The 19,300-nt window shown below is 39.0% G+C and overlaps 1 protein-coding gene across 1 annotated transcript in view; it reads right to left on the reverse strand.

Moving 5' to 3' along the window:
* PARD3B (par-3 family cell polarity regulator beta) overlaps nt 1-19,300 on the reverse strand; it is a 417,133-nt gene that overhangs the window by 142,151 nt on the left and 255,682 nt on the right. The window contains exons 18-19 of the mRNA XM_019474674.1: nt 7,013-7,219; nt 5,785-6,019 (exon numbers count right to left, since the gene is read on the reverse strand). Of these exons, the coding sequence (XP_019330219.1) occupies nt 5,785-6,019; nt 7,013-7,219 (442 nt within the window). The remainder of the gene's footprint in view (nt 1-5,784; nt 6,020-7,012; nt 7,220-19,300) is intronic.

The following is a 19,300-nucleotide window of genomic DNA, read 5'->3' on the forward strand; positions in this document are numbered from 1 at the left end:
AGGCTCAACAGTGCTGGCTGTAAAAAGTATCATTCTGAGCACAAGGCATATAATAGTAAAAATGAAAAAAGGGTCATTTCTGTCTTCCAACTAGAATGAAAAATTAAAATCACTAAGGCACTTAGCTCAAAGGAAAATTGGCAAATTAAGGGGACAAAAAATAAAATATTCATGGCTCATATTGTGAAATGGAAGGTAAATAATTTAAGATGAACTGTTATGTGGGAAAGCACACTACTTCTGAAGAGGAAAAAGCAAATGTAACTAATACACACAAATATATTCCTCCTTCCTGTGCTTGCAGTTACATGTATACATGCACAAATATGCAAGTCATGGTTGATGTGCAATATTTGTGTGAGAGAGATATTCTTCTCACCTAGCCTAATTTTGAAAATACTTGCTAGTGAACTAGTGAAGTCAAGTTGACAAGAGTTGCCTTATATGAAGAAGGCTGGTTGGTTTTTTTCCTGAATTCAAGTCCAGAAATAAAGACTGAATGAGCGGGTGTTCTCCCACTGCACTCCAGTTCGGCAAAACTCTGAGTCGCCAATTACATACTCGCTCTTAGATTTTTATACCACAAAAAAATTATGACTTCGGGCTACTGGTCTCTGCCTAGGCGAACTACCTATTAAAATGCCATTGGTGTGGCTGCAGTCCATCAGCTAACTTACCTTCATACCCATAAAGCTGAAAGGGCTGCCCAGAATTTTTACAATCGCTATCTGGAAAAGGTAGTGAGAGAGCCATAGACTTACGTTTATTATATGCCAGGACTGTAACAACTGCTATGGAATTAGGATACAGAGCAGCACCACACAGCAGAGGTCACATTTCCCTGGTGATTTAAAGGTTCAGTCTTTCTCCAACTTAATTTAGAAACCAACACAAAGCCTACCTTTGTTAGAAAATAATATTTTGACAGTATTTCAAAGCATGGCAATTAAATAACTACGGATCACAAATTTAAAATCTAGAGTTCATCACGTAACAAACTGAGGAATAATTTTTTTTTTATTATTAACCTCTTGATTAGATCAGCTTTGCATTCCTGGTGCTAAGTGATAATGCGTTTTGCATTAGTGCTGAACATCAGGGATTTCTAACACCCTGTACCAAGGGGTTAATTAACCCTTACAAACAGCCTACAGAGCCACCTCACAAGGCTTTTGACAGTTCTAAACCAATGACACTACACACTACCTTTATTCAAAGGCACAAACACGCTGTTTCACTATAGTGTTGCTCAGGAAAATACAAAACACCTTCAAAAAGAAGTACAGGGAAACTCATTTGAGGTCCAACAGTCTCCTCAAGACTCACCATGTCCTGAAAGTATCAGTCAGCTCAATGTAAGAAAAGGGATGAACTGAGAATTGAATGTGGTATTGCGTAATCTTGCCGCTGTTACGTATCTGCATAGAACTGAGTATTATTTCTGTTCCGAAAGATTTTCAGCATAGATGCTAGACACTGGCTTTTTCCTGAGACTGCAGTATACATTTAGTCACAGCTCCAATAATGAAAGTATTTAATGTATTTGTTTTCCTGATATACAACATCAATTTACTTTGCCGTCTGTTGTCTAGTGGTGGGTTATTTAGTGAGCTATGATGGTGCAATGTGCCAGAAAACATCAAGAAGTAAAATATAATGCTCGCTTAGCTGATGCTACATACAAACAGTTAACAGAGTCAACTTCTGTTGTTCTTTGGACAGTGCATATGCACATCCAGTACTCAGACAGGCAATATACACATCAGAACCAACCAAACAAGAAAACACAAACACTGTGCAGCATGCACCACAGTAAAACAGTACTTTGGATTATACAGACTTCACTAATCAGTAATAACCAGTGTCATCTGCATTTCAAATCTCCAGTATATTAACCTACTTTGCTCCAAGTGCCACAGTCATTAAAATGCTGCAGCCAAGAGTTCCAGTTAATACTGGGTAAAACAACAGGACTTTTTAAAAAACAATGATTACAAAAATAAAAGCATGATTTCTTGATGGTCTCCCTGAATCACAGTCACCTAAATAAAGCTTCAATCCAGGAAAAGCTTAGCAGGAAAGCAATCATGCTTTTTTTTTGTATGTGTAAAAAAAGACCAGGAACTACAAGTAAATAGCAGCTGAGCAACAGATGAGGCACTAAGTGAAATCTGTTAGCAACTGCTAACAGCTTTGCTATTTTCTGTTGTTAAATTAAAAAAAAAAAAAGTAAAAAACCAATGCAGTAGCAATTCCAATATGTTCAAAAATTTCAGATGCAAAAGACTAAAGCTCAACGCTTCTTGTACTACAGATAAATACTTGGCTTTGGTTTTAATATCTTGAAATGCTTTGTTATTGATTATAAGGCAGAAACAAGCCAATTCACATGGACGTACTATCAAGATAAAACTTGTTATAGCTGTATATATGACCCAGCAAGTATAGCACAAAAGCCCCACCATAGACAAGTGTGGCACTTCCAGCAGCTGCTTCAGCCTCAAATTCTACTTTCCTTTGTCCTTTACACCTGACCCCTAGTCATTTGCCAGAAAGTGCATGTGTCTTTATTAGCACTGAGCTTTCTGGCAAGATCTCAGAAATATTTTCATTGTTCTTCTGGTCCTGGAGCTTTCACCACAGATGATCATCTACTTATCTCAACCGAATCTTGACATGGGTTCAGCAAGTCTGTTTTCCTGTTTGGATGCATCTACACAGCACAGCAGAACTATGCAGGCACAGCTGAAATAGCTCTGAACAAAGCAGCCCACAAATTACAAACAGTATGAACGTATCAGTGTGGGGTTCCAGCTCTCGGTAGGATCAATTAGTTACACGGCTGCAGTCACTGGACTAGTTTAAAAGATTCATGGCAACGCCTGGTCCCAGGCAGATATATCCTCTTCCCACTCCTGCCAGTTGCTTTCTTAACTTCTTTTCTCTTGGGTCTTTCTCTCCTGTCAGTCTAGCAGAGGCCCTCTGTTCCTCGTTCCTCATTTTGGTGGTCTCCCACATGGGGGATCACAGTACAGCTACCACCATACCTACAAAAGGTACACTACAGATTTCCTTCTCCATCCAGCTTTCTGCTCCCTCATAGTGTTTACATTTCTAATACCTCTGATAGCAGGTTCCCCTTCCAATTTAAACTCAGCATGTAAAAAACTGAGCTCATCTGTTTCTAAATACTTCTCTCTTAAGCTACCAAGAATTAGCAGTCACCTGACCTGCTGCAGAAGCTCACAACTTTGTCGTCTTCAGCTTCTCTCTTTCCTTCCACAGATGTTCTACCAATAAAACACGCCAGTTTCATCTCCACAATGTCATAAAAAAATCTGGCTGTTTCTTTCCATCCATGCTGCTAAAATACTTGATCAAACCTTCCTACTGCAGTCTCTTCCTCCCTAGCCCTCCTGACACCCACTCCTCACTCTTCACATCAGTGCAAAACTCCAGTTTGAAAACTACCTCTTGAATCTAGTATTTAGTCAGTATTTGACCCCTTCTAAGTTCCCCCATTAGTTTCCTATTATTTCTTTTAAAAACATTCAGATTAATTGTTTTTATTTTTCATGTCATCCACAGCAGTTTCTCCCTGAAAAAATACCAGCCTGGTTTTGCTCACTTGAGCAGGACATATGGTCCCCAATTCTTTTGTAAACTCACACTGTTTGCTCTTGTTCAATCTCTACAGGTCATCACCCTTCTTTCACTTTTATCATGGCTGGGATTCCCTAGGACTCACACCTTCTCAGGAAGTAATTTCTTTTCAAGAACAATTTTATAAATTCTAGGAAGAAACACTGAAGAGGACACGGAACCTCTAAAAACCTCCCAGCTGAACTGTTAGCTCTTACAGACAACTCCTCTGTTCATTATAACCTGTTGCTTCCATCTTTGTGGCTTTGTAGAGATTTTCAATGGTGTGGGATAGAAATTCCCATTCTGTGCTGCCATACAGATAAATAAATATTATTAACAATTACTGTCTGCTGGGAAGACTATCAATCTAAATAAAAAGCAAGCTTATGAAAAGAACAGATGTATAAAGCTTGTGTACAACCGAAATGTGAAATATATTCTGAAAAAGGGAATCACTACGAATGGTAACCTATTGTTCCCAGCTTTGCATATTGATCATTATGAGAGTTTTTTGTCAACTACAGTCACTTGTTTTGGATTCTGATGTCATCCCATGTTCTTTCTGGCTCAGGCATCACACCCCCGTAAGTAAGACTTTGCACTTCAAACTTCGAATCTGCCAGTGATACATGAAACAGAACACTTATGATTTTGTCAGACCTCTGTGTCACTCCCCTCCTCTTCCAACAGCCCTATTCACGCCAAAGAGTTAAAAAGAAGAATGAAAATAGACATAAAGCTTAAGATACAGAAAAGCGTTTTTGAAGTCACCCTCCTAATTATTCAGTGTTTTGACTACTGTTCCATGTTAAGCCCTATTTCTTTAAACAGTATGAACACAAATGAACGTGCGATGCACAGGTATGAGTAGGTGCCTCCTCAGCGTTCCTAAAGAGCCGCATTTGAATGCAGACTGGTATACCCAATGCACCTTCCTCTTACAAACACTAACAACTGCTGAAATCATGCAAATTTGGCACATAAGCATGCCTGTATATTTTTGATAATATCTCTACAGTGTTCAAAAGTTGATAGGACAATTTTGAGGATTCCTATTGATGATACATGTAAGAAAGTCAGCTAAAACCTTCCATGTCAATATAACACAAGCCATTTGACTCCAGAGGACATACCAACAGAAAGCTGCAATGTGAGTTCATATATCACTGTCCTAATGAATATAATTGTAAGTGAATGATCTTGCAGCTGAATTTCTTAGATTTCTAGTTAAATGCATCTTTGCCTAAGCAATGATTGTGGCTTTTGTATATATCTGGCTTGTCTGCAATACAGCATGCTAAGAAACACCAATAGTCTCCTAAAGCTAACATTAAGTGTTCAGTGCCACAAGTAACCACATGATCACCTCCTCCAGGTGATCATTAAATTTCATTCACATACTCTATATTAATTGCAACCATCTACTTAAATGGAAACACTTTAATCCTCAATAGAGTAAACAGGTACCAGAGGCAGGGGTGAAAGCACCCAGAGTGCCTACAGCACCAAAAGCTCCAGCAATAGCAAGGAAATAGCCTGAAGAACTTTGTCTAATCTCTGATGATTCCAGAGATGCAAAACCAACCAATAACCACAGAAGAAATCCAAACGCTTGCATGCTGGGCAGGGAGGACAGTGAGCTTTTGACCACTGCAGGCAATGGCTGAAGCTGTGAAGCAAAGATTTTATCATAGCTAGTGGTTTTCAGCAACTGCAAATGTTACTAGACTGTTTACAGTAACACAGGCAATCCTGCTCTCCCCAAAGCCTGTAAAGGAAGCAGATAAGCAAGGGAAGAGAAGGCAAAGGTCTGAGCGTGGGAGTGGGTCATGTATTACACAGAAATATTCCCCACAAAGCCTCCCCCACTGACACAGGCTTGTTTTTAGCCTGAAACCTTGAATCTTTTCTGACATATGGGAATGAATTTCAAAGGCACAAAAAGACATTTTGTCTGCCAAATGTCTTCTGCCTCAGCTACAAGTTTGGTGTAAATGTATAAACTGCTTTCTTTTTAAATAACATAAACATTATTTTGAGTCCAAGTGAAATAATTTTTCCACTACTTTATGAAAGTACCAGTTGTTTCCTATGTTATAATGGGAATGGGTGGCTGTTTTGCTTTCTAAAATGCCGTACCTCAACATGACACCAAAGCCTTTCTTCTTTTTCTTTTCTGGATCTTCATTTTCTTCCTTCCTTTTCTTCTCTTTGATTTTAGATTTGCCCTTTTCCTTTTTCTTCTCTTTCTCTCTGTTTTTTTTGTCTTTTTTTGCTTTGGTTTCTGCATCTTCTATTTCAGGGTTCCCTGGAGGGGCAGATTCCATGTTCTGAGCTTCTTGACCAGAATGAGAGCTCTTATCAGAGAAACCATCTGCACAGAATGAAAAAGAAGCAGTGAGGATGGCTAGGGGCCACCAAAATGCAAACACATGAAATACAGCATGAGTGTCTACAAAGTGCTCAAATGACTCACAACACTTACTCATTTAATTTAATAATTTAAAAAGCAGACTAAACATATCTAGTGAATTCAAGCAGATTTCTATTGTAAATTAAATATAGAGTTATTTTATTGACTTGTTTTCTAGTTATTATTCCTGATACAAAAATCCTGACATGGTAAAACACTATTCTATTTGAAATCTAGCTTGTTAACCTCCATCAACTCGAGAAAACTGACATGCTGGGGTGCAAACACTGAGAGCTTACTTCAACAAGAGATTCTGGCGACTGACATAACCAACCTACGTAACAAAACTATTTCATTCATTCCCTGGAATCTTTCTATTTTAATGGCTGAACAAGAAATACATAAACTGTTCTGTCTGGTTGGAGAAGAGCTGTGTTGTTTCTGTTTGGGGGGCTCAGGATCCAAGCACAGTTTTATGCTTCATGCTAAAGGAGACATATTTCGACACTGGGGTCTCTAAGCCCATGGTGACAGAATGAGCAGCAGGGTGCTATCAATACACTCTGCCTTGTCTATAACAGGAAACAAATTTCCTGGTTGGAGAAGGCAGAATTGTAGACAGCTCTGTAAAACAAGCAAGATAAATTTTAATGTAATCTGAAGAAGGCAGCTGCTTCTTGAAGTTGAAAAATATAATTATTTAAGGATTGAGTTCTAAATCCTCCAACGCACCCCCGCCCTGACGGAGATCAGCAAAAGACTTTACACTAAACACAGTCAAAGTTGGATGGGGTACTGCAAAGACAGCTCTTTGTCAGTGGAAGACATGAGCAGCTTTTAAAATGTGATCAACTTCAATTGGACTAAATCACTTGCTTATGTGCTTTATTGAGTTGGCCCCTCAGCAATGCTAAGTGAAGGTGGCTCCCTCAATAAGTGCCATTAGCAACATACCCTCTTCTCCATCTTCAGGTCCATCGTAAGACTTGTCAATGGCAGCTCGGAAACTCTCATTACACCCCCGACCACGGACAACGTGAGGCCTGGGTCTGTGAAAAGGGAGTTCGTTCTTTCTAACTTCAGCCACAGCAGTCTGAAGACTCTCAAGAGAACTGGACTTCTTCAATCCCAGAGTAGGACCGAAATCTTTGCCAGAAGAGTCTGGAAAACAAATACTTAAGTTTTTATACCTAAAACCACACAGAGAAACGAAACTAGTCAGACAGCTACATTTAATTGTGTACTTTATTACTTGGGGCCTTCGAAATAGTATGCAATCGATGTAATTTGTTCTAAAAATAACATCAAGTTAAACCTAGTTCAGTAGATATCCCTGTTCAGACTAGGAGGGAATAGCACATTAATTTACAGACCTGACAACAGTGATGGGCAATAGCTGGTTCACTCTGTGTCACTTTAAACCTGCACCAGTGATAAGGATGGGGTTGCTTCTTCCCCCTTTGACAGCGACATCCAACTGGACACTGCTAACAGTCTCAAGGAGAACATTATCCGTAGACTCACAAAAACAAACACTGCTACACAACAAGAGTTTTGTTTTTTAGAGTGAGTCAGGTTGCGTGAATGGTTGATATTTTCAAACACGTTTCTCCTGTAAGAAGATATTATTAGCTCTCTCACAGTCTTATCCAACCTTTTTCTTCAAGCTGGGACTGGTGCTATGGTATCAACATACACAGCAGGTTTTTCAAGAAACAAATATTTCCAGTGAAGTACAGCTTAACATAAATGATGTTGCTGCCTCTTTCTTTGTTTATAGGCCTAAGAAAGCACTTCGTATAAAAAGGAGCAAATACCTTCCCAAGTCTCCCAAACCCTTCCTCTCTTTGAATGCTTGACTATCTGACCTTAGAAAGGCTGTATTTTGTGGCAGCATTAGTGTTAATTAGTATTAATATAATGATAATAGAATAGGTAAAGAAAAAATTCAACGAATACATGCATACCAATCAATAAAGAAATTCACAGCTTAATTTAAAAGCGTTTGTAGCATCTACTTAAGTTTTTATGTGGCAGAACAGTAAATGTGGCATACAGACACTGAGGAAGAGACTTTGCCTTGCAATATGCCTTCTGTCTTTGAGAAGACAAATGCTGTCGTTTTCAACTTTTAAGTGATACTAATGCAAGCAACAGGAGAACGTAAGAACAGAAGACCTTCACATACATGTCCATATACTGTCATGTAATTCAGGGATCACAGAAAAGACAGATATGTTAGTACTATATGCTGTGATTTTAGCAACCCTAGAGCGCAGGTATTTCTGAACTAAAACAGTGCAATCAGTGAATTCTTGAAAGGAAAAAAGCTAAGAATTGGCACCAGATAGAGACTCATCAGTAGTGTCTACATAAAGTGATTTACACTTCCATTACCTGCAGACTGATAGGTAGCGGAAAATAAGGTGGGGGTGGGGGTGTGGAGACAAACAAATTTAAGGGAAGCCTGGTTACTGGGTCACACAGTGCAACCTTCTTTTGTTCACTAACTGCCATTCTGGAGACTACCATTATTGCCAAATTAGCAAGTGCTAAAATGGAGTTAGAGCAATGACTTGCATACAACATAAAGGTGCTTAAAATCACTAATAACTTGTGCGTTAGTAAGAGGCACTGTGGTGCCTATCTCTGGCTGAGAAGGAGCAAAAACAAGGGAAGCATAATCATTGTAAAAGGCCTCAAAGTGAAAGCCACTCTGATCAGTAGAGAAAAAGCTTTCTTGTTTTTCAGTCAGAAAACAGCTTTGATGGGTTGCTTTCGCAGAAGATAGGGCACAGCGGTAAATCTGGCAGGGCGCAGCAGGCTGCAGTGGCCCAGGGAAAGCGGAGCTCTCAGCCAGGCCTAAGCTGACAGCTGCCTGGGTGGAGGTGGGCGAAGGCACGCCAGGGGCTGCGGCTCCCAGCTCTGTGGGCAGCAGGCACCCAGTGCACTGCCTGCAGAGCCTCTGAGGAGCGGTATCCACTGAAGGATGGTTTAAAGGTGACTACAGGACCTGCAAGGAAGCAATGGGCGCAGCCCCACCTGCAGAAGCGGGCAGTGCAGTCACTGTGAAGGGCCACGGCTCTGCACGGCCACAGACCGCAGGGCGCGGGGATCAGCTGGTGCCCATGGCTCAGGGAGGTTTTGCAGCCAATGCTGATTTCCAGGCTGCTGCAGCTACCTGAAATAGCTGTGTCAAAAGCCAGCGCAAAGGTGTTTATATACACATCCCAGTACAAGCTGCACTACATTAAATTAGTGCCCTAAGCTGTATTACCTGGGAAAAAAAGTCTCAGATTAAATAACCTCAGGCAGTCTCAGGCAGTGATTCTTATATAAAGCTAAAGCAATTGCTCAGACTGGAAGACTACTCCTAACGTATGAAGGCCATTCTGAAGAAAATCCAAGCCAACGCTTAAGGTTTGAAGTGACACACTCAAATGTTACATGTACCAAAAAGCAAGCTGTCTGCTCAGCCTCGCTGCCCTTTGCCCTGCACACACTGTGATGCAGTTTTTAGGCACCTGGTCACATACTACCTAGTTCAGTCAGGGTCACCAAGAAAAGGTTCTTTGTCCAATACTTGCCTTAAACAATTGCATGGGAAACTCTGAGTTATTGGCAAAGTATGTTTCTTTCTGTATAAATAGTCTTTATTTTGCTATTTTGTCCTAACATGAAAGTCCCCCTGAGGAATTAATTTTAGTAATAACTAGCAATAACTTCCTGGTTTTTTTTATTTTAAAGAGAACGCTCACGGTGACTTTCATGTAGTATTTTCAGTTTGCCACTAAAAAGAGGAAAAAAGAAACTAAATGGAGCACTCTTCAGTTACGAAGTAAATTCAGAACACCACTACCCTGGAAAACTGAATTTTTTTTCTCATGTCCTCAGAAGAAATAGGATTGGCTTATGGTCACTTCATTGCCTAATATCATCAAATAATGTGTTACCTTAAAGGACAGCATAAAATGGCAAAGATTAACTGTATTTCTCCCTCACTGGTGAAGAAAGTTAAATTTCATCTGTGATCTTCCTGTGTTGTACCATTTAAAAGGTGTCCTCATTTTTTCAAAAACTTACTGAGAACCTTTAGTCACAGATTAGTATTAAGCATTTAGATGCCCCTTTCTAAGACTGTAATAATTTAGTCTGAAATTTCACTGGCAACGTTGGAAGTTTCTTACTATTACCATGAAAATCCACCCATGAAGAAGCATCTGGTGAAAAATAATTGAATTTTTTTCTTATTGATGACACTAGTAGCAACACAACCTCATTAAGAAGGAGAACATTCAGTCAAGTTTACATCCTTGGACGTTCTCACCAGGGTTTTCAGTGAGAACTTCCTATTTTTGCAATTCAGCTTTTATTCCTTTTTTCTTTCATTGTAAGGCTGCAGCAATCACATATTAGTGCACAACTAAAGATACAGGAGCTGGGGAGCTTCCCTAAGCAGGGAGACCTCTCCCCTTGCTTTCACAGCCAGCATCCATTACTGGATGCTTTACAGAGAAATGCAGAAGACTCCGTAACGAACAAGTACCAGATCCCAACTGGGGAAATTTCCCTCCCCTGTCCTCCCCAGTACCTTCTCCATTTTCTGCAGACCTTTAGGATTGCCATAAGCCTGAAAACATGAATTTTTCCTCATGGGTAAAAAAACCCACCACCAACAAATAAACACACACCCCCCCCCCCCCCTCTTTTACAAGTTATTAACAGGCACTTCTGGGGGTGCGTGGTGCGTGTGTGTGTACATATCTAGCCCTACCCAGATTTTGAATACAAAAACATATTTTTGCAATGAGAAATTCAATTGTTCACTGTGTAAAAATGTTCCTTTTTATGGATTTTAAATTCTTGAGCCCTCATTTTACTGCTTCTTGTAGTACAGTGATAAAAAGTCAGATGAAGCATCCACTTTATTTTTTTTATAAATGGTGAATTACTTTATGCATCTCTACTGAATTTATGAGAGAAAAACAACTGACATCAATACCTGCCTACGGCTGGCTGAAACAGAGTTGCTGGTTCCTAGATGATATCTGTAATTGATCATCCTTTAACTGAAAGATGGTATTACACGTACCTTAATTTTCTGCTCAATGCCAACATGGCTGGCACAGATTTTTTTTTTCCTTAATGTACTAGTAAAAGTAAACCTGCTTTCTGTTCTTTTATTACTATTATTATTAGTTTCAGGTATTTCCAGGCTTCTCTTTTTCCCACGTCTGCACATTCCTTTCTTTTTTTATAGCCCAGGAGAAGGAAACATGCCAAAAGCAAGATGTCAGTCATGAAAATCAAAGGGAAACAAATGACACAGCGTTGTGGGCAATGCAAGCCACCCCAAAGGCACATGTAGAGAGAGTGGAATTGAAGAGAAGCCATGAATCACTGCCACTCTAAATGAAATACAACTCCTAAGACACCCTGAACAGTAAACATTTTATATATTTATCATTAATTTTACTTTTTCGATAATGATTCTTCTTGAAAACTGAAACTATATGAATATGCCTAAAGGGTAATATTTAGAGGAACATATTTGTGTGAGCTAGACTAATTTACGATTTACATTTTGAAAGACATAGTTTTCTTCATAGTTATGAAGAAAAAAAAGAAGGGAAAGTGTCACTGAGACTGAGAAACTAGAACAAACACAAAGTTGTAATAGATTATAAATAGTCTGGCTCTGTATTTATCAGAGCCCTAAACACACACATTCCTGGTTCCTACTGCATCGCACATGACGGAGGTGCATGTGTTACTTAGGGAAGTGAAAATGGTTATGAAAACAATGAGTCTTCTACCCTGTGGGTACTGGGATGCTGGAGACAGCGCGTGAGTGCTTTTAGTAGGCAAACAACTGTGTGTTCATGAAACACCAAGGCTGACTTCTTTTGCGGTAGGACTCAGAGTGAGATATGCCAACAGCTTCTCAGGAAGCAGCTACAGCCCAGCGCCTGTTCTGCTTTGGACATACACCTTGGGTAACATTCATGATGCCCAACTTGGCCTCACTGAACTCAGGCCTAACCTAATTGATCTAACCGCTCGCTCTATAGTTCTCTCTTCTCTAAAGGAACTGGGGCATGTTTAAAATATCTTTTGATACATATGTGTTCCCATGATTTTCAAGATACAAGCAATTCACAGATCACATATGTGAGTGTTTGGTTTGTTTGTTTTTTGTGGCATTTTTTTGGTTTTTTTAAACACAAATTAACGTATTGCTAACCTTACATTGCCCCTGCAGAGTAAGGATAGCAAGCATGGTTTCAGAAACACCCTAACTTTTGTTCAGGAAGGAAAAAAGCAGGATTTCTGTTATACAGAATCAAATGATATAGGTATCAGGATGGTAAAATAGGCCCCTCAGCAAAACTTAGTCAAAATATATCCCTACTGGAGGAAAACCTTTCGTATGAGAATGAACCAAATCTGTTACCCAAGTGAAAGATGTCCAAAGATACAAAAGGCAAGAGACAGCCAGTGAGACTTGATTGCTTTACTGTCCCCTTAGCTCCTTTTGGAAATTTACCTCTAAATAAATTGGTATATAAAGTGAAGACTGAGTGTCTCTTAATAAGCTTAAGTCAAAAGATAAAACATTTGTCATTATTACCAATCTCCATGTGCCATAAACATCAGAGAACAGGTAGACAGACATGGTTCTTACCTACAGGGTTGCAACATCATATGGTGACTTAAATGAATCAATCTTCAATTCTTTCTGAACCATTTTGTTTAATGTAGTTTCATTTATTTCTGGTAGGATTCACAGTATGCATAACTGCAAAGGATTTTTTCCTCTCACTTATATTTTTATATTCAGATACTTCCTCAATCGTCAATCGATTCAATGCAGAGAATGATTCAGGAAGGAGGAATTTGAAAGTTATTACAACATTTACCTTGTGATTTTCAAATGAAGAGCTTTAATAAGACTTTTTTGTAGAATAACCTTAGATCATGCTGTAGCCTTTTCTTCAACGCTAGTTTATACAGGTAGCATAGAAAAGATTATGAAGGGCTTGATAAAGCAAGAGAAAAATCATATCTTGCACTCACATATTAAAGACAACATGTATCGTTTTGCTCATTTCATCCCGCAAACCAAGCATTCCAAATTAGAAGCAGGAATACCCAACACAGAACAACCCCACACCTGACAGGGAAAAAAAAAAAATTCTAAGAAAGAGAAATCAAAGCATGGGAGAATTTAACAAGTTCTCTGATTAAAAGAGCCAGCTACAGTCTTCAAATTTACAGGTATTTCAATCTATTTTACTACATATAATGATTGCAATTTAGCCCATATTTGCACAAACTGCAATTTCAACTATGAATAATGGCAGTTCACAATTTGTAGCCCAGAAGGTACATTGAGAATTAGCCAACTGAAGAGGAAAGGCTTGGAATAAGGCAGCCATTAAGCAAGAGGCAAAAATGCACTACTGTCATCTTAGAAACGTATGCTGGTGTTGCTGTTTTCTAATAGTCTTATCACTAACAAACAATACTGCAAAAGAACGTGTTAATATTTCAAAAAGAGTAATATGTGCAGCATTAAATGTCTCAAAAATGCTAATAAGTTTCACAGTGCAACAATATTAAAGCTAAGAATTAGGAGCAAAAGAAGAAAGAGGTTCAAGCAAAAGCACTCAGACAAAGGGCACATGCATTTGCTAGGTTAGTGCCGAATGTTGGACAAAATGCAGCCAAGCCTGTCTTTGCACAAAAGAACGTCTGATGTTATCTGTTGAAATAATTAGTTTTCTTTATTTGGTTACACAAGTTTAACCTCTCACATAACCTTCCACTTCACAGTATAGCTCTGTATCCAATGAAAAGTTTTCCCAGGCATTTGAACCCCTACTCCTCCGGCAGGCTAGTGTTCTCTCTCTAGTTGGTGCAAACTGAAGCACTTGCCCTTCGAACAGGTCCCAGTATAAATTAAGCTACCTGACCTTGTACAGAGCAGGAGCTCGCTCCTCAAGGATATTTATCAAATTGATTTTAGATATAGCTGTTACAACCTGCTAGAGGAAAACAGCTATAGGAAAAGCAGTGCAGACAGGAAAAAGTCCAGTTTTTAGAAAATATGATTCCCCAGTGATTTCAGGCACCTTGTAAACTGATCAGTCTGGAATTGAGTAGTAGTAAAAAAAATTCCAGTGCCCTGCGATTGCTTTACTGCTACTTCCACAGCCACCCTCTGATAAGGTCAAACATTTCAATCCGGTTTTAAAAGATTGGGAATGTGACACTTTCTGAGATTAACTGATATAAATTACACCTCTCAAACTAAACCAACATTTTTGTTCCCAGGCCAAAGTTTAACACAAAGTGAGAGTCCCTGCACTAATATTTAAACAAAGTCACTTTTAATGGTATGAGGCTAACATCTAGAGTATTACCTTTGACCTGTGGGACAGAGGAGGAAACTTCTTCAGCAGCAGAACACAAGAAAGCAAGCCAATGCTTATGTTAAATTAATGGTTATGATCTATTTCCTTAAGCCTTAAGCCTATTTTGAAATAAGCTGCTGAATTATTACTCAATCTTAGTCATGAAGCCTGAAATCCTATTTATAAAAATTACTAATTTAAATCAGAAGTAACAAATTAAAAGGATGCAAAAAGTTCATATTAAGCTTTCTGTTTTCTTTGCTAATTCAAAGCTTTTTTTGAGTTCTTTACATGTGAATACAGAAAGAAATTCTCTCATATCAGTAATTTTATTCACAATTATTCTCTTTTTAAAAAAGTGGTATGTCATTTTTATGCATCAAGTTTTGGCCTGGACACATTCTTACAAACACTCATATAAACTGCATAGTAAAGATTGCTTTAAGCATCATTCTGGGATTAATTTAGGCTATTGCAACAACAAGGAAGATGATTATTTTAAAAGAAAAGCCAGGCCAAGGCAGGAAAGAAAAATACATTTCAATTTCACCAATTTAACTTGCAGTTAAAAAATAAATTATATAAAACACTTCCTTTGTGTGTGCTTTTCCTTATCTGTGAACATTAAGACTAAGAAAAAAAAAAGCTGGATTTTTAACAAAATAACCTGGAAAAAGGATATCTTTTGCTAATAATGGCATTGCTTTTGTACACCTGCCCACACTCTGATCAGTGAATCCTACATGCTTGAGATATTTATGAGCTCTCTTTATTGCTAACCCCCCCACCATCAACCTGCCCACCAGCCGCTCTAATTTAAGATGCTCTAAATATTGTTGCCATGGGTGACACATGAACATGGAGTAAGGCAAAGCTCTGCTAATAAAAATGCTTTCACAGCATTTCAGTCCTTGCTCATAAGTAAAGTTAAAATTTATGGCTTTTAAAATACTGGATCTGAGAGAGGTCAGGTTAAATGGCTGCTAGTAATAAAAGGAATCAATATGCCACAGCATCTGAAGCAGCCAGCAAACTAAATAAACACTTCATCCAAATCCACTTGGCCCTGAATTAAAAGAACATAAAATACTGTATTTATTTTTGTTTGCCCTCCACCAGTCCGTGGTTTGCATCACTACATCCGCTAGAATTCTACACAGAGCAAGCAACATATGCTGGCCAAGTAGCAATTAAACTGTATGTCAAGGCTAGGGGCAATTAACTGGGCATTAAGCTTATCAGGGAACCACTTCTGGATTAGCCAACTACAAACAGGCAAACATCTCGGTCTGGGAAGATTCTGCAACGTGTATTTACAAAAGCTTCAGAGGACTCAGACTTTCTGTCTCAGGCACATGCAGAGTAAATGAGCCATTTCCAATAATAACCCTTTATTCATAAACCCTGAACAAAACCAGAATCACCTTTTCCAGTGATTAGCGTGTCCTATTAGCATAGAAATGCAAGACAGTGTGTTCCTTACAGCACTTTAAAATATAGCAGACCAAAAGAAGTAGTAACTCACATCTTTTGCTCCTAATCTACATTTGGTTCAGTTTATAGCTTGAATTCCAGAAGAAGTTATGAAAACCTATTTTCTTCCGTTTATTTGTACATGTTTAAATAGAAAGTGCATAGGTTAATTTTCAGCTTAAGAAATTAATGCAATTTTGCTTGAAGTTGCCAGCAGATAACCTGTAAAAAAAGGTACATATATACCTGTAACCAATCTATCTATATATACACACACACAGAGAGGCCATTCACGAAGGCATGTGTATTTTTGAAATTGCTTTGTTTGCGAGTTTAATAATATTTGTCTTGAAACAGTTTTGAAAAGTTGATGTCAAAATCCCAACTCTTGAATGGGGATATGCAGAATTTTGCCAAACCTACTATTAACTAAGAGAAACGGTTATCTGGCACAGCTCTGACTCAAAATCCCTACAGAATTTGAAAGGATTACATAGGTTTTCAGCAAAAGTCCTCAGCAAAGGTTCCTTTTTATTTCCTAGTGAGATTTTTAAGACCATTTGAATGCTTAAAAATTTGATAACAGTATTTTATTATAGATTCCTCACAGCTGAATCCATAGTTGTAGTGATATGGGGTCTTCAACCTAGCTTTATTTTACATGCTTCAACTTTTTTTTCTCTCCTTAAACTATCCTCTGTACTGAAACTTCTTTGCTTGGTCTCATTCCAGAGATAAGGATTGTTTTTAGAAAAAAAAAAAAACCCTCAAAGAATACACCTCCCTCTTGCCATACCTGAATAACTGAGGAGTAGGAAAACTACATTCTTCCAGCCAGGTAATACTTTCCCCCCACCCCCCATTCACCAATAACTCAAAAAGGACTGAAAGGAAACCTTTCAAGCACTGCATGCAAGTAGGCTGTGAACTAGGTCCTCCACTACAGCTTTTAGGGAAGGAAAGTTTAATTTCCATGTCTAGGTTATTTCCTCTAACATTAGTTGGATCTGGGTACACTTAGCTGTAAACTTGTGCCTAAAGTACAGGAACAGAAATACATATGCACTCCCATAGGTACGTGAGCATACAATGATATTCCACGTGCACATTTTCAGCAACTACAATGATCCCATTTACCGACACACCAGAAGCTAGAAAGGAATATTCAGACATGCTCCTCAGTCTCTGTGTTTAAATAAGTTGCAAAGTTTGATAAGAAACTCAAGAAGACAGAGGGTCATGTGAGCAGAAAGAACGTAAGTAAAATAAGGACGTTAGTATTGAGAACAATTATTTTGTAGGTCTTAAAACATGAAAAGTGTTTTCAGGGCTTTCTTCCACAAAACTGAATCCTTAGAAAAATCATGTCCAATTCATGTGTGCTGGTTCTGGCTGGGACAGAGTTAATTTTCTTCATAGTAGCAGGTATGGGGCTATGTTTTGGATTTGTGCTGGAAACAGGGTTGATAACACAAGGATGTTTTCGTTACTGCTGAGCAGTGCTTACACAGAGTCAAGGCCTTTTCTGCTTCTCACCTCACCCCACCAGCGAGTAGGCTGGGGGTGCACAAGAAGCTGGGAGGGGACACAGCCGGGACAGCCGACCCCAGCTGACCACAGGGATATTCCACACCATATGACGTCATGCTCAGCATATAAAGCTGGGGGAAGAAGGAAGGGGGGGACATTCGGAGTGATGGCGTTTGTCTTCCCAAGTAACCGTTACGCGCGATGGAGCCCTGCTTTCCTGGAGATGGCTGAACACCTGCCTGCCGATGGGAAGGAGTGAATGAATTCCTTGTTTTGCTTTGCTTGCACGCAGCGCTTTTGCTTTACTTATTAAACTGTCTTTATCTCAACCCATGAGTTTTCTCACTTTTACCCTCCCAATTCTCTCCCCCATCCCACCAGGGGGGAGTGAGCGAGTGGCTGTGTGGGGCTTAGCTGCCGGCTGGGGTTAAACCACGACATCATGGAACAAATGGCAAGGATTTTTCCTTCTAAACAGCTGCATCCAAGGATTTTGCTAAACTGTTTTGTAGTGTGCAAAGACACAGACTCACACCCAATGACATCTGGCTGTCTTCTAGGGTTTTAACAGACACGATTCACAACTAGATTACAATCCCAGCCTCACTTAAAAATAAAGTCAAAATACTACTTCAGTTATACTGGTTGTCTCTGAGACCTAGTCTATACGATTTACTGCTTTACACTTTACATTTGTTTGGGCATGTATAGTACAACTCCTCCTTAAGAGGTTTGCAGCTCCCTTGCTAGATATGTCATGGTGTGTCATTCTAATGAAAAGGTTATTTTTAAAAATAAACTGGCAAGGATGTGAATGAGAGATCAAATAAAGTTGGTTTCGCAAATCTGTATTTTTGGAAAACTTGTTACATTCTTAGCTGTTTAGCAAATGTGCACCAAGCCTTTAGTATCCCCCATGGAAAAGGGAACCTCCCCAGATCTCCAAGTTTTGCTTCCCCTGAAGCAATTTTCAGTATCCTAAAGATGTTACTCTATTAATTACCAAGTTACGTGTTAAGAATCTTTTCAATATGCAGTTTTGCATTGCTACAATGTGTTTAAATGGCAAATTAGAAAAGCTAATGGAATTGCTGTGTGGAACAACTTAGAATCTGATTTACCTCTAGTAGCAAATGAATACAAACTTTTCTTGAGATTTTCTTAACCATTTTTCTTGCCTATATACAAATGACGTTACCTTGTACCCTTTCACTTGCCCAATAAATGGAGAGTAGATAGAAATATGCTCCCAAACATAGTATGTTACCAGACTGCAGAAATGTAGGGTCAAAAGAGAAGAAAGGGTCATTCCAATTCTTCTTGGTGACATCCGTCATCAACCAATGGGGGCATTTCTGGAGAAGTTAGTCAAAGCACTATCCTAAATTATGATCAAAAATTCCAAATTTCTCCAGGTTTAACAGGACGTTAAGCAGCAGCCACAGTGATACTGCAACCAAGATAACTTGATACAGGTTAAGCACAATCAAGCAACATTTTGATACAGACAAATCCAAGATGGCTTATCTTAGAAAAATAAAGGTTTCCTCTAAGCTGGGACTCAATATTATTGGAAAACCCATGATTCTGCTCAGTGACTCCATACACTCTTGAAGCATGAACCAAAGTTTAGCTACGAGTAGATCAGGATGCACTTGGATAATCAGACTTTTAGAATCATAGAATGGTTTGGGTTGGAAGGGACATCTAAAGGTCATCTGGTCCAACCCCCCTGCCGTGGGCAGGGACATCTTCAACTAGATCAGCTTGCTCAGAGCCCCGTCCAACCTGACCTTGAATGTTTCCAGGGATGGGGCATCTA

Source organism: Aptenodytes forsteri, unplaced genomic scaffold, assembly GCF_000699145.1.
Source record: "Aptenodytes forsteri isolate BGI_AS27 unplaced genomic scaffold, ASM69914v1 Scaffold442, whole genome shotgun sequence".
Lineage (NCBI taxonomy): Eukaryota > Metazoa > Chordata > Aves > Sphenisciformes > Spheniscidae > Aptenodytes > Aptenodytes forsteri.